This window comes from Aptenodytes forsteri, unplaced genomic scaffold (assembly GCF_000699145.1).
Source record: "Aptenodytes forsteri isolate BGI_AS27 unplaced genomic scaffold, ASM69914v1 Scaffold65, whole genome shotgun sequence".
Lineage (NCBI taxonomy): Eukaryota > Metazoa > Chordata > Aves > Sphenisciformes > Spheniscidae > Aptenodytes > Aptenodytes forsteri.
The window spans coordinates 4,669,748-4,685,924 of record NW_008795127.1 but is presented as its reverse complement, the minus strand read 5'-3'; the positions used below and the strand labels follow the sequence as shown (position 1 = coordinate 4,685,924).

The window sequence follows — 16,177 nt, the reverse complement described above, 5'->3', positions numbered from 1 at the left end:
GAGCGCACATTGCTGGCTCATGTCCAGCTTTTCATCCACCAGTACCCCCAAGTCCTTCTCGGCAGGGCTGCTCCCAATCCCTTCATCCCCCAGCCTGTAGTGATACCGGGGGTTGCCCTGACCCAGGTGCAGGGTCGAAATGAAAATGAGCATTCATCTCTCAGAAATGAGACTGTAGCATGCAGTGCAACTCTGGGGAGAAAGTTAGAGTCATGCAAACTTGGCTCCCGAGTTAAGGACACACACCAGCTTGTTTCAGGACTAGCTTATTATCTGTAATGCTCTCTTGCCTTGTGCAGCATAAATACACCCTGCAGATAACTTTTTGTCTGAAAATTTTATGTACTGGCTGAACTGGCCAAAAATCTTGGCAGTGTTAACGGTCAAAGGTAGCTTGTGCACCGTAAGAACAGAAGGGCTGGAATGCTGTTTTGTAAGACTGTGCATAACAAATTAATGACTGTAGCCTCACCCAGAAACTGGATCTACAATGTATGAGAAGGATCAAAAGCTGAGAGGGATGAAATAAAAATTTTTCCCTTTTTTACGCTTTATAGCAAAAAGCTGCTCTGGATGAAGGCAGTCTAACTTCACGTAGTCTCTGCTCTGCCTGACTTGGAGCATGGGTCTCTCACTTGCCGAAGACCGGCTGTATTTATCACAGAACTTCATCTAATAAACTCACGTGAAATGGAACTGCTCCAGTGGAAGAAGCTGGGGCAAAGAGCTGGACATGCATCACATGCACATTTGTGTGCGGGGGGTGTACGGACAGGAGCACTCTCCCAAGTACTGAGGAAACTGTATGTTGTAGAGGGCAAAATTAGACTGCTTTCAGTGAATGCAGGCTCCTGCTGGCTTAGCGGGATGTCGATTGTGCTCATGTGTATAACTGAATTTCATTTTGTTCCATGTGCTCTGAAGTCTGAAAGCTAGGGATTTTTTTTCTTGTGTTAAACAGTAAGATGTTATGTTCCTCTCCTAGTGAGCTTGTATTTGAGATAAGTTCTCTTTTGTCAGTATGAATGCAGCTGCTTGAGAGGAGTTTGCTAGATGCTCTTTGAGTGATGCTGTGTACACTGTCTTTTTGTCTTTTTATATCTTTTTTTTTTTAGCTTCTAAACTTGGCATAGTTTTTCTGGCAAAGGTCTTTTGAACTTCAAATAACTAAAGCTTAATAAGATGCATGTATGGAATAAGATTTGGAGTAGTTTTCTAGTTTCTTTAAACAGTCTTGAAATGTTTGTATATACAACATTTTTACTTTGTGGTATGTAGAGCACAGCAAAGTTTTGGCTTTTGAGTCAGATTTCCCAGCATCTAAAATACTAATGAAATAAAAGTTATCCAGAAATATTGGTCAGCTGCAGGATTTACCACTTATAATTTACTTTATATGGCCTGTTTTGTCTGCTTAATGTGGTCATGTCACAAGTTTCAACACTTCCACTCTCAGTTGCCAGGTTTTGTTAGTGCATGTTTGTGGATGACTACCTCGCTAGGCTATTTCCATTGATTACTGGATAGCTTGTTCTCAGTTAAATAGATCACACTGTACAATAATTAATTAACTCTGACCTTATTTTTCTGTCTGTTGGGATTTCGAGCTATAGTTCAGTGTCTGCATTAACGATTGGAAGCAAAAATGTTGTGGCATAATGGTTTCTCTGTAACGTTGACATTTAGTACTGAATACTTGTAAAACATTTTATGCTGATGTAGTCATATAGCCTATCAAATGTGAACTGTGAAACTAAATAATAATAATAATAATAATAAATACAGACTAGGACATTTTTCACATTTCTCTTTTCTTCCTGTTGGGTATCCTACGCAACAGGATCTCTTGCATGAATATAAATCTCTCAAAGCTTATCCAAAAACTGAAGATAGTTTATAATGTAAGGTAGTGTATATATTAAAAGTGAAAATGCTACTACTCCATAATTACATGATTCCAAAAAGTGGAAGCAGACAAGGTCATGTAGGACAAGCTCATTAACGGGTAGAAAACGTGATTTGCCTGTTTCCTTAGGCAGGCCTCAAAACTGCCCCGTGGTGGGTGAGTGTACTAATGGTGTCTGAGGGCTTTAATGGAAAAGATAATTTTCAGTTAGCCCTGTTTGGGTTGTGTATTTGGTGTGGTTTTAATTTCTAAGCTACTGGCCTTGGCTGGAGGCTGAATGTTGGCTTACATGAACCGTTGCTTATGATTGCCGGTAGTAGTGCAAACTGCTGGCAGAACACCTAGGGAGTCAGAAGTTTTGGAAAGTGCATGTAGCTGCAAGTAGTGGCCTCTCTGTTTAAGCAGTTATTCTGCCTGCAATGGAGACGTAAGCAAAACAGAGCATTTAGAGTATACAGTACAGTCAGGCATGTCTATAGTACCGCTGTTACACAGTGACAAGGTGTTTTAGAGGATAAGAATTTCTTCAAAGCATGCTAATCACAGAAATAAATGACTCAGTCAAGCATCTGCCTTACAGAATAACTGCCACATTAATGAGAAGAAATCAGAGAATAATAAATATTCAGAGAACCCACAGTTGAATAAGAGTATGGGAGCTGTTCAGACTTCATGCAAGCTGCGTATTTGTCCAGACCCTGTTTGAAACACTGAAAAGAAGTTCGCTATCAAATGCCTAAAACTGGAGAAATCTCTCCTGACTTGGTTAGAACAGAAATGACCTTGTAACTCGATGTCTTGCAAAGGAAAGCAGGAAACCTTCATGTTCTAGATGTGCTACCATGTAAAGGCAGGTGGTTGAAAATAACATTTTTAAGGGTCAGAGCAGCAGTGGAGTGCATCAGTACAGCCACATGGCTGTCCTGACAGGGTTCCCCAAGAGCTGGTGCTGCTGGACCATTGCTTTTGCAATCCATCAAAAGGCAACACAGCAGACTGCCGACTATAACACCATCTGTCTGCAAGAAAGAGCCAGGAAAGCAAACCTTAAAATAAAAAAAGAACAAGATGAGATTGTAGCTGCTGAATTTCATAGATAGGACCTTTGACCCTTAGAAACATTGTCAGTATCTACATATATATCTACGTATTTATAAATATTTGCACATTTACAAATGTCAATCCACTGAGAGATGTATCTGGGAAATTCAGGAGAAGGAGAAATAAGCAAATCAAATCTGAAATAATCACACAGGCTGAATTTTGTGTAGTTATGTGATGACACTGCCAGTACACCTCCAGCAGTTCTCAGGGTCATGCTCTGAAATAGCCGAGGGGTGATGAGGAAACTCCAGTGAGAGGATGCCAGCGAGGTGGCTTAGGGCAGAGGAGTAGGCAATGCAAAATGACTTACTTGCAGAACAAATCCAAGCTGAGATAGAAGCTCTTTATGATGGTGTTTGCAAGTGGAAACTTGGACCAGTATGTTAAAGACGGGAAAGTGTTCGCACTGAAAGCAGGCATAAGTCATGAAACAAACTCTTGTTAAAGTACCTGCTACTTACTACTCCTGAATTATCTTTGTCATATACTATTGAAGCAGTGCTACAGTTAATGGTATCAAAAAGGACTGAGATGCATACAGGTTGACTTGGAGCATGAAAATACGGGATATACATGGACAAACTGAGACAAAACATAGATGAACATATTGTCTACAGCAGTCACAGCCCAGTTTCAAAATGGGGACTGAAAGGAGTCCAAGAATGAACTGTACAAGACAAAAGCTTGCAAGCGCTCGTGTGTAGTTGAAATCAATAGAACTACTCATGCAAGCAGGTCTTTGCTGGAGCAAAAGGGGAAGTTGCAACATAGCTCTGAAAGCGAAAGGTGGGTCAGTTGCAGAGTAGGAATAAAAAAAATCAAAAGTAGAAGTGAGCTGACAGAAATGTAGGAGGAAATACATCTGTGCTTGTCTGTGCCTTTTGTTTTTCTTCTCCCCAGTATAAAGCAGCTTGACAGGTACGGTCAGCTGATCCTCGCCAACTCCACTGCAGCAGACACAGGGGAATATAGCTGCTGGCTTCAGCTGTGCAATGGTAACAAATGCAGGAAGGATGAGACTAAAACTGGTTCAACGTACATCTTTTTCACAGGTAATTAACTCACTGGGGGATTATTAATGAAAATATATTTGCTAGTAAGACAGGCATAAAGCTACAACAGCAATTTCACTGTCAAGACTTTTCTTCCACAATTTTCATCTTTTTTGGTGGATGTTAAGGAAGACAGTGCTGCTGAGCAGAAAATTACTTGCTTAGTGTGATTTATGAGTCCATTTTCCCTAAGGATTATGCTAAATGTGTACCCAAAATAATGCATAATGCAATGGAAAGCAAATACCTTTGAAAATACTAACACACGTTCTGAGGATCTTCTACAAAATGAATAAAAAAATGCTTAATTTTTGAAAATGTGTCTGGATAAAGAAAATAGATCTGTGCAGAAGATTCATTTTGTCATGGCATTCAGATGACCACGTGGACTCTTCCCCTCCCCGCTTCCAGTTACCTGCACTGACTTAAAAATCTTGACCTCGTTGATCTTGGTAATGCCACAGTTTCTCCCAAGAGTCTATATAGCATGTTGAGAGGCAAAACACTCTTAAGTACATGTGGTGTCCCACAGAGCTTGAGGTTGACTGTAGCCCTAACATGACATGGATAGGATCATAGTAGGTAACCATGCACAGTTTACTGCTACTTGGTACAACAGAGCTGAAATCAAATGGTTAATTTGTTCTTCTCATGGAAAACATTCTGAATAGTAAAACAACCTTTGCTGCCTGATTAGAGCTAAAGCATTCTTGGCTAGCAAATATTTCAGTACAAAATGTTAAAATAGGATTGTTTGCGATATGTTTTGGAGCTAAATTAGACAGGCCATGGGACTGTGCAGGAGCCATTTATCAGAAGTGCTTAATGTTCTGAGGATACATTCCTTTAGAAAGGCTGGAATAAACTTTTCAGTCAAGTTATTATGTAAATGCTTGTGCTAGAAAGAGGAATTTCAGCTTTGTATTTTTAAGACGCATGCCAAATATGGAAATACTCTTTAACTGTCATTCTAAAAGCACTAAATGTTTCAGCTACTTAGAGCAGTAAATCAAACATTTTGCCTAAAATCATATGTATAAAAAGATACTCCAAAGAGTATCTTTTTCTAGTAGTGCTTATCTTACCAGCGATGGTGGGTTTTTTATGTGTGTTACCCCTTAAAAGTGGGCGAGTGAACAGAATTAGATCCAGATGAGTATTTGGAAACTTAAGAAAACCTTTGGAATTCCTTTTTAATAAGATTTAAAAAATCTGATTACAGTGAAAAATACTTTGTTTTTCTTTTTGATTTAATGTTTTTAATGCAAGCTATGTAAATACATACAGGTTAGAAAAGTTGTTTTTTTTTCTTTCGTGTGTGCGTATTTAATGCAAAATGCTTTGGGTTAATTTTTAATATTGCTCATAGCTATTTTCTCGTCATATGTACTTTCTCTTGTTGCTATTAAACCAAGATGTAAATATTATTCTAACTATATCGACTCTTTCGCACAGATAAAGAGGAACTTTTTGTACCTACTCCCAGTTATTTTGAGATTGTCTACCTGAACCCAGATAAACCTGCAGTCATCCCATGCCGTGTTACTACTCCTTCAGCAAAAGTAACTCTACACAGGGAATTTCCAGCAGAAGAAATTGAAACGGATGGAACTGATATTATTTATGATGTGAAGAAGGGTTTCGTCTACCAGCACCCTACTTCCGATCATAAAGGTATTGTCTACTGCAAAGCAGAGTCGCAGGGAGCACCTCAGATTTCCATCAAGTATCACCTACTGTATGTGGAAGGTAAGGTGCAGTTTTCTATATGCTTACACCGACTCTTGTCTCTTCTGCTGACATTGTTTAGAAAACAATTTAAAAAAAAAAGTAAAATAAGTAATGTAATCACAGAGTTTTAAAATCTTGATCGAAAGTATATGTGATAAAACTTCGTAGGTTTAAATTCCAGCAATTTCCCAGTGTAGTTGCAGGTATACATCACTTACCTGTTGCGTTAAGCAAACTGAGGCAAAAATTGACTCTTAAGTTTTATCAGTGTATTTAACTTTAGAAACTAATTTTCTGCTTCCAAACACTGTCTTTCTATCAGTTCCTAAGGGCCCGCCCTCAACCACAATTGCAGCGTCATCCAGTAGAGCAGAAGTCAGTGACAGCGTTCATGTAATCTGCACAGTCCTTGGGGAGCCAGATGTAGATGTGAACTTCAGGTGGCAGTACCCAGGGCAAGAGGTAAGAGATGTATGCCCTGGCTGAAGTGGTTTGTTCTTCATGAAGGCAATGCTTTGAATGCCAGTCAGTGTCTAGATTTGGAGTAAAGATTCTTCCAGATTGTGGTGTCTGCCTCTTGCTAGCTCAGGTATGCTGGCAGGAGAAGGCAGCACATCCCTTTTGAACTTCAGCCCATCTTTCCCTGAGAGCCTAGAAGTAGCACAGGAATGAAGCTGGAGAGCTCTACCCATGTTAGCAAAAATCAAGCTCAGCAAAGCTCACTCCTCCCTCAGGTTTCCATTCCAGAGACACTTGGCCTCTGGCAGCGTTTACAAAGAAAAGCCTCAGACAAGGTCAAAGCCAGCCAGCATCAGGAAGCTATTCTAGGGCAAGCCACAAAGCCTCACTGATGCCTCTGCATTTGATATCCCTTCCATCTCCATGGATCGGGCACATGAATCATCGCAGCACAGAATCTTTAATTTAATTGTTGCCCACATCCAGAAGCACAGAAATTGGCTTCTGCGCAGCCTCATCTGAAAGAATCCACTGGAAACATCCAGTGAATCTTAGAACTTTGTCGGTCTTTTTTCTTGCACAAAATAAGGTGTATCTGACTAGCATCATTGATGGTTCCCCTTCTTCTCCCTCTACCCACCCCAACCAGTTACAGTAGGGACTTGTTTCTTAACCAGCCTCATCTCTACTGCTGCTTTATCCTAAGCAGGCTAGGAGCAAAGGAAGGACTGCTGGAAGATGGAACCCTTCACCAGAGGAAAGGAATCTTCCAGGACCCGAGGGTTTGCATTGTATTCCATTTGCCAGCCCTCCTGGTGCTGGGTTGTCAAAGGACAATGCAGAGCTTGCTAATAAAGTACTTGTATCAGCACTGGTCTCCCTGAGCCAGCATAGAATTAAGTAATTTAATGGCAGAGGCAATTGCTTAAGTGAGTGACTGGAGTTCAGTGCTTACTAGGCTTGAGAAAATTCAAATCTAAAGCCCCAGAAGTTTGCTGTAGCCATTAAGATAGAGACTAGCACTCCGCTGTCATGGGAAGGTGAGTTCCTTTTCAGGGCAAAAAATAGTGAGAGAGCAAGTGAGCACAAAAGGGATTTGAACTGCTGGTGAGGGCACTGGGCATGTAGAACCAGGTTTCTAATCCTTGCTTAGATGTTAGTTCGTTCTTTCACTTCCCCCTCTCTGCTCCACCTTTTTTTTTTTTTTTTTTTTTTTGCTGCTGCTTGTCATAAGCTTTCCTGCTGAGACTATTGAAGTCTGAGAGTTCATGAGCAACTTCCCCTCCCTGCCCTGTCCTGGCTGTTAAACGAGGGCAGCCTCAACTGCATTTGGTGGGGGGCTTGGTACTGATAGCATGAATTAGGTGATCTGAAGACTAACTACTGGATGGAGCATCGGAAGAGTTTGGCAGAATTCCTGTTTCTGGTGTCCATTTGAAGTTAGGAGGGAAAGGGGTAGATGTCTAAACAAGCAGAGAAACTTGCAACTGTCGGTGAAGTAAAAAGTAAAATGCTAGGGAAAACTGAAGTGGCTCCAAGTTCGGGGAGCTGCAGAGCAATAGTGTTTTTTGAGTTAAATGCCAATGTCTTCCTCTGAATTTAGCTCTTAGTATTACTTTGAGTGAGATGCATCAACAAATGGCAGCGTCTCTGTCCTTCAAGGTGGGGCTTTAACTCTGACAGTCTTACAACAATTCACTCTCTTGGGTGGGGAAGAGAAGATATGTCCCTGCTGATCACATTAGCTTTGTTGATTGATACGGTTTTCCATTTTTTGGGGGGGGGGAGGGAGGGGGTTTGGGGGTTTTTTTAGCTTCCCTTGTTGTCTGTTTATTGGACTGTAATAACTGGCTATACAAACCCCAATTTTATGTCTTTTGTAACTAACTAGTTACTAAGAACAAACAATTGAAGGAATTAAATTGTAGACTCAGCCTGGCCTTCCAAAACTCTCTATCTTATGAGTGTCCACCCCTTACTACTTCTACATCTTTCCCAGCTGAGTGGCTGCCCAAGCCTGGTTGCTGGCTGTTCTCGGCCCAGTTGCTTCCACTGGTCTTACAGCACCTGATAAGTGCTGTAAGTGCAGTGCTGGCATGTGCACTACAGTTGCGCCTCTCTAGCACTGATTGAATGCAAACAGCTAAACACATGCAAATGATCTCCCTTGTTTGCTGTGGATACTGGGGATGCAGTGCAGGGCACATGCGCGATCAGCAGAGGACTACACCCTCTCACTGCACCCACTTACAGGGGCTGAGAGAGAGGCTTTGGCCTGTGGCCTGCACCTGCCCTGGAAAGGGCTGATGTGCTTATCCACTGGAGTAAACAGTCTCAGCTCCAGCTGTGCCTGGGGATAGGGAGGGAAGAGTTGCGTTTGGGTTTCTGCCCCAACGGAATGATTAAGTAAATGTCAGAGTAGAAGCACTGTACGCTTGTTGGAGACTTAACATTTATTAAGGAAGTATTCACATACTGCAAAGGAAAAAGGTGGGAGTGGAGGGAGAAGGGAGATGACCACCGGTGATGTTGGTCAGATACACCTTCTTTTGTGCAAGAAAAAGGACTGACAAAGTTCTAAGATTCACTGGATGTTTCCGTTCATCGCTGCTGCTTTCAGTGCAGGCAGATCAGTGATAGTTTTTGCTCCCCACCACCACCCCACCCGGTACCTGGGCTGTCACCTACCCCTTAATCCCCAAGCAGAAGCAGCACTTCTTTAATCCCTGCTTGCTCCTAGGTATGTTGAATTGGAGAGACCCTCATCTCATCTCTGTAGTCACTAACCTCTCCCTCTTACTTTTTTCACTGAGGTTTTTTTTTTTTTTCCCCTTGCCACTCCCTGACAACTGCGTTTGCTCATTCACCTGCTGTGAATGCATACTGATCCACTCCTTAATATGATTCCCTGAAACTAGCTTCAAAGCAGAAGGCAGTTAGTTTGAGAAAAACTGGGCTAGCCGGAGCCCAACCAGGCAAATAGCATCTGCCTTACATGGCCTTCACTTTCAGTAGGGTCAGGAAGTTCCACTTGCTATATTTAAGAACTAACTTAGCCTTGAATTAAGTGTGCGGTAGTACTTGAGTGGCGGTAGCGCTTGATTTTCAGGCTGGGAATAGGAGGTAGTGCTCTGCTAGGTAGAGCTCTGCTAAGTGGCTTGATTCCTTCTAAAGGGTTAAGAATTTCTAGAGGAGATGATTACCAGTTTTTCAAAAAAGTTCTTGCTAGCTGTAAATGCCTGCCACTTCCTAGGCATTCCCTGACCGCACTGTGACTCATCCCTAAGCTTCAAGAAGACTGGCAGCTTCTTCGGTGCTGGTCATTTTGCCAGTGCGAGATTGTAGCTTTGGCTCTAGATAAGTGTCTAACTTACTTACTTACCCTTTTGCTACTATTAGCTTAAGCCTTGTAGCATTCATGTCGCTAAATGGCTAATCCATCTATTTCATGAAGCAAAAGGAGATGGTTTCCAAGCAGAAACCTCTCTCTCTCTTACCAGTTTTATCCAGGTTAATTGGTATAGCGCAGGCAAACACGATTAAAGCTGCCGACTAGCATGATGGATTTTGGAAGGAAAGAGACTGCCTTAGTCTATCTTTGGGCCGGTTTCTCTTAGCCAGTCCTTTGCAAACCTTGTGAGGTGCCAGGGAGTGTGACCTGATAAACAGTCCATCGGAGAATTCTCATAGAAGAGAAAAAAAACCAAAAAAGCCTGTTATAAATATAACAAGAAAATCTAAAAAGCATCTTTCTAAGCATCCTTGTTTGTATTTTTGGCTTTGAAGTTACATACACATTTTGGAAAGCAGAATGTGAGGATTAATTTAGAAGTGTTTGTGAATTGCTACTGTTTGCTTCTATGTTATCTAATACAGTGTTTCTGGAACTAGAGGAGGAGGAGAAATTAGCTTGCAACACATGATTTGAAGCTATTCTCTGTGCTAAAAGAGGTAAAGCTTGGTCAACTAACTCATGCCGCTGCTGCCTTCCTTTTTTGAGACACGCTGAATGTCTGAAAATAAGCTCACACATTTATCCTGACATCTCCCCCAAGATACCTCACCTATTTGATCACGTACCCAACTGCAACCTTAGCAAGCGGCCCACAACTGCAACTGAGTTCGTTCATATACTGCAGGCAGAGCTCTGGCAGCCCATCACTAATGTAAAGATAAGCAGTACCTGCACTTAGAGCGGAAGAGCCATTGTATTATCCTTATTTGGCATAACTTACTGGTACATCAATATTTAATGCAGGAATGTTGCTGCAACTGCCAGACCCCTTCCGTTTCCTCACTTAAGGCTGACTTTTGGATATATGCTCCTACCAGCTGACCTCTTGCTTCAGGGTTTGATAGGGCAGTGTCACACTTTGCAGAATGACCTATTTTCTTACATGGGGGGTTTGGGTTTGGTTTTTTTCCTCTTTCAAACAGTCTGAGAGGCCTGCGATTATCCAAAACTTCTGGAGATTGATAAACAGAGGAACCGGCCATACCACAAGGATCTCAAAGAGCATTCTTCTCGTTGAGGATTTTGAAGCCAGAGATGCTGGAAACTACATTTGTATAGCTCAGAACCTACAAGGAGAAACAACAGTAGCTACCAGAGTTGAACTAAATTGATAGGAAAGGCTTCTGGACATAGAATGAACTGTATGTTATTTGACGTTATAGCCATTTATTGTCTTTATTAATGTTTAAATGAAGTTTTCTCTATCACTCTCTTTTTTCATATGTCAATGCATTCCATATTCACTAGCTTGACAGGCCAAAACAGAGGTCCCTATGCCCAGCAGTAGTCAGCTGTGAGTTAATAAAACTACTATGAAGCATTAAAGTTTAAGCCTGAACATGCATAGGGCTTATTATATTTAGGAATAGGTGCTCTTGGGCTTTCCTTTGCGTATGGTCTTTTTCCTCAAACTCTTTCATACGGTTAACCTGCGGTACGGTTTGTGCCTCTCTTGTGTATGTGAGAACTGAAAGGATATTAAATACCCTCAAAAATCTACCAAGCAGGTGTATCTCTTCTGGTGCTGTGCAATTTTAGAGTACTGTACATGGTTAAAACAACAAAAAAAAGCCCCAGAACTTGTTACAGAATTAGCCAATAGCAAATGTTTATTTTGTAAGAATAATTAAATTTCTGAACATTATGAAAACATAAATGTGCGTGTGTGTGTTCATTTCATATATGTATAAAGACATAAACACACAAATAAAATTCTCACTCCTGGGGAAGATTAACACTAAATATATATTAAGGTGGTAGAGGGTATCTCCAGAGACTTGGAAGTGGTTGGATATGTTGGATTTTCCTTATGTTGTTGCATTCTTACAGCCTTGTAATACGTAGCTTACTTAGAGTTCACTCCCCAATACACGTATGGTGTTATGGTTACTAAATTGTGTAGCAAATTATGTTTGCTAAAGGTAAAACTTGCATTTATTTATATAGTATCATTTACAGAAGAAAAATACCCAAATGTAACATTAGAATAACATTCGATTATACAGCAGAATCTCTTCTCAGGTTAATAAAAAGTTCAACTCGATTGTATTAATTTACTTAGGAGAAAAGGGAAGATGTTTCATTTACACAGAAGTGTATCTGGATGAATAAGCAACTGCTTCCCACACCCTGGGTTTAGTTACCAATGCAGGAAGAGAGACTTTCCAGGAAAAGGTACGAACTTGGTAACAACGTTGTTGGACATTTTGGCGATGTTTTTTCTTCCTAGCCTCAAACACAGAATCCATGTAAGCTAGAGCTTCCACTACAAATCTACTCAGCAGTGTAATTGTGTGACAAAAAAAGAAGTCCTACTGCAAGCCATTTTATTTACAAGGCATGTGAAAAAGAGCTTATTCCGAGCATACGAGGAACCGAAACCAGGAACCGGTCCCTTGCACACTTCAGTGTGGCTCAGCCTGCATTTGACTAGAATTCCTAAAGCTTTCTTCTGGCGAAGGCTTGAAGTAAGCCCTTTGCTCCAGATAATCCAAGCCGTTGAGCAGACGTGTACAGTACTGTACACGAGTAGTGGTATCTAGCAAGTACTAATATCAAAAAGGGCAGCTTCTCGACAATGTCATTAACCTGATTGTTAGTGGGGCTAATGAAAACATTAAACAAGCTTGCTGAAGGGTTTTTCTTCAGCATGCAGGAACCTGAAACAATGTAACCGATACCATAAATATCCATGGGAAAGACTAGAATGGCTCTGTGCACGTCTCATGAAATAGGCTTCATGGAGAACCCTCCCCAGATGCCTGTAATATCGTTGGCCTTTGGAAACAAGGTAGCTACGAAAACCCAACCATTAAACACAGCATGCAGTAGGACCAACGTTGAAGGTGTAAGAGGCAGTCCCTTGTTAATCATCTTCATCATCGCTATTAAACAGTATCAAGAACGCTACACTGTTACCCACATGACTAAATTGGTGTTAACACAATTTCATAGTAATACCTAAAAGTGTGTACCATTTGTTTTGGTTTTTTTTAGGCAAGACTTCAATCTGACCAAAGTAACTTGAATAATCCCTGAGCTCCTGGATGAGGCTGTGCAACGTGTTCATTCCGTTATAGCATTTTCATTTACCAGAACAATGTATTTCCCTTTGAACTATAGGAGCTGTGCCGACTTCTTAAATTTCAAAGTGCTTTTGAGCCTTTAATTCGACAGTTGATTGATTTCCTTTAAAATACTTAGCAAGTGGGAGATAGGCACCTGCTCAGACTTGTTCAACAGCACAGTGGTTCCCGTGGTAGCATCACTTCCTTGGAGACAGTTTGGCAGGAGAGGAAGAGACACTGTAAATCCATTGCTGCATCATTGCTCAAGTGTCTCCCTCGGGTTCAATGGTTTTGTGTACCGATTATGTGCTGTTCTCAAGATTGATTTCAGCTACAGCAGCAGTGTCTTTAAGGAAGAATTTTTGGTGGTTGTTCCCCCCCCGCAAACGTCAAAATAATTCTCATCATTGTAAACTATGAGAATTATTTTACTATATATTTTACATAGTTCTTATTTTACCAAAAGCCTCCTGGGCAGGCCTGCTTCTTTTTACATTGATGCGATGACACATTTCCACATAAATGAACAGTGACACAGGGTAAGAGAATGAAGCCCGGGAAGTGAAATTTAAATGACCTGTCAAAGTCACATGCCTAAACCTGCCAGTGGTGTTACTTCTATTTCCATACCTCAGTCACGGCTCTGCTAAGGCAAGGCGGCAGCGATGGACAGAAGGTATTTGTTTCTTAAGGGTTCAATGATTATTCCAACTTTCTGATGACCTTTTTAACTCCAGCTCAGCCCTAAATGATTTCCTGGCTGTCAGGCAACTACAGTTTTAAAGATCAGTGGTCTAGAAGGAATTTCCTGCCTGAATTGCACGATACCCGTTTCCACGCAAGTGTCTTTGGTGTTTGTAATGAGAAACTTCCAAGTCCTCAGTTAGCATAAGGAAATGATTCACCTCAAATTTCACAGCAAGTACAGTGCAACTCTATACAAAGACCTTTAGAGAAAAGTACTGAAGGGAGGTGAACCATGTTATGGATAGTCTGAATGACAACAAACTATTTGGTACAGATACAGATGTCACTGTAACTGCCTTTGAAACTTAGCATTAGAGTTGGAACTACTAGTTAAGGCTGAGTATCTGAAGAAAATCACTTGTTTAATTGCTTGACTAGCACTAGACCTTTGGCATGTATTTATGGTGAGCAGGTTTCTAGCTTTTCCTGAAGGAAACTTTACGCGAAAGAAATTACCAAGAAATATGTAAAAGTTCCTGGATCAAGCGAAGCCTTTGCTAACATGTGGTATTTAAGTTAAAGCTTGAAATATTAATACTCAGAGACAAATACTGAAACGGTGCTTACAGATGAACAGAATTATTTAATTCTTTCGGACCAACAGGACAAACACTGAACAGGTATTTCTGCAGTCTGATTTCTATATACAAGGACTCTTCATCTCTTCGTAAGAGCACTGAAGATTCTACCTGCAAGAAGTTTAGAGGTGAGGAGCCTCCTGTATTGTGGAGGGAAACTATTGACAAATTAACAGTCTCCATATTATTTACTATACCATACTTAGTTTTCTGTACTGGTAGCCTGGAAAAGCTTTCTTTCCCCTTCTCTGTTACACGGAGGGGTGCACTGTATTTGATCTGCAAACATTTGTATGCACTCTTCTTGCATGTTTTATTTGAGGCACTAACATCGCAACTAAGACAATAAAGTTCTTACCAGTGGCTAGACAACTCTTCTTGTGACATGACCTGTTAGACTGCTCAACTCTATGTGGCTTTTCTCGCACAAAATATTTCCTGAATAAGGTGAGCATTTTAGTAAGACGAGTCCGGTAGGATGCCTCTACCAGGCATGTGCACACTGGGTCCCTATATCAAGCCAACTGTACTCAAGTATCATGTTATTGCTTCATTCTGTAACATTATCTACATTCTCCTAGCTTGTTTTTTTTTTCTTTAACAGCTATCTCAAACTGAATCGCTGATAATCACAAGCAAGCTCTGTGTAACTTCCATCTACGCGAGGGTAGCAAGGGTAGAGTTAAAATTTTCTAAGGGTTAGCTGAACGTTAATAATTTGTGCAGTGAAGCTTCACTATTGCTGTTCTGCTGTGCTGAACAGGTACTAAGAGTTTTCAGTATTTGGAGGAACGTTCCTCCTTAGATTAAAGATCATTTGGCTAATACAAGCAGAAGGAAAAAACCCTTCAATCAGTACAGAAAATTTATTTTGTAAGCATTCAGCTCAAATACATGTGATCAAATCTCTTTGACCATAGAAAATAAGAATGTTCCAAGATACACTTTAAGCCAAGTTTTAGCCCACAAAGGATTTTCATAGTTAAATTTGAAACCCCTAGAAAACGCTTTAAGTACTGACACCACTAACAGTGGTCTGTACAGTGCCCTAAAGAGGATTAAAAGAGAGCATAATGTTCCACAGAAACGGCACCCTTAACTTGTACGTTATGGAAAATTAAATAAATTTAATGGTTAAATAGTCAATCACAAGTTTAAGTATATTACAACTTTACTTACTGTATGAGCACTGTTAACAGTCCTGTTTATATGTCTGTGTTCCCCATTACTAGCCCAGATTTTCCAAGTCTTGGGTAAAACGGTTTGAAGTAGTTCTCCAGTTGAATTCCCTACCCGCTTTCCATCCCCTTCATTCCTGTCCCCACGCTACTGAAACACACAGGGAAACTCAGCAGATACAATTTACCATAACAGTTACCTGTGCAGCTAGCTAACAGCACTGGCTAAGCAGTAGGAGAACAGTGGTCCTGGAAGTGGTACTGTAAAACCCCAGCTACTGTAAGCATAGACAGTGTTTTGTAATACTACTTTGAAGTTGGACCGGGTTTTAGTAGGTACAACGGAGACATCTTAAACAGGTCTGACCGAGGGTGTAGCAAGGCTACGCGATTACCTTGAAGCTGAAGCTGAGCACGTGACATTTCCAGAAACACTGACGCCCTCAGCCTCCGGTTCCAGCAGCCAGGACAACTTTTTTCCCTACTCTACAGAATCTCTTGTACAGGATCTTTTGCCAAATGAACTGGCAAAACACTGACATCCTGCAGACTAAGAGGGGAGGTATGGCAGAATTAGCAAGATACACAGGTGCCACCTTCCCCCTCTTCCTCAGGTGAATTTAGCCAACCCTGAAGAATGTTAATACAAATGCTAATGCTTAAAAAGGCAAAGTGTGTCACCAGATACATTGGAATTCACGAATTACTTAAGATTCTTCTTGAGAACTGAGTTAAGAATGCACCTGATGACAATTACTGCATTTTTCTCTTTGGCTCTCAAATCTACATCTAGTTTATCCTTAGCAGACAGCCTCAGCAACGGGCATGCTGTTTTGGGGA

At 41.0% G+C, this 16,177-nt stretch overlaps 1 protein-coding gene across 1 annotated transcript in view; it reads left to right on the top strand.

Moving 5' to 3' along the window:
- The window catches only part of PDGFRL (platelet derived growth factor receptor like), a 16,333-nt gene extending 4,921 nt beyond the window's left edge, over positions 1 to 11,412 (top strand). Inside the window, exons 2-5 of the mRNA XM_019471559.1 lie at positions 3,911 to 4,062; positions 5,518 to 5,811; positions 6,116 to 6,255; positions 10,690 to 11,412. Of these exons, the coding sequence (XP_019327104.1) occupies positions 3,911 to 4,062; positions 5,518 to 5,811; positions 6,116 to 6,255; positions 10,690 to 10,878 (775 nt within the window). The 3' untranslated portion in view covers positions 10,879 to 11,412. The remainder of the gene's footprint in view (positions 1 to 3,910; positions 4,063 to 5,517; positions 5,812 to 6,115; positions 6,256 to 10,689) is intronic.
- Positions 11,413 to 16,177: the final 4,765 nt, after the last annotated feature.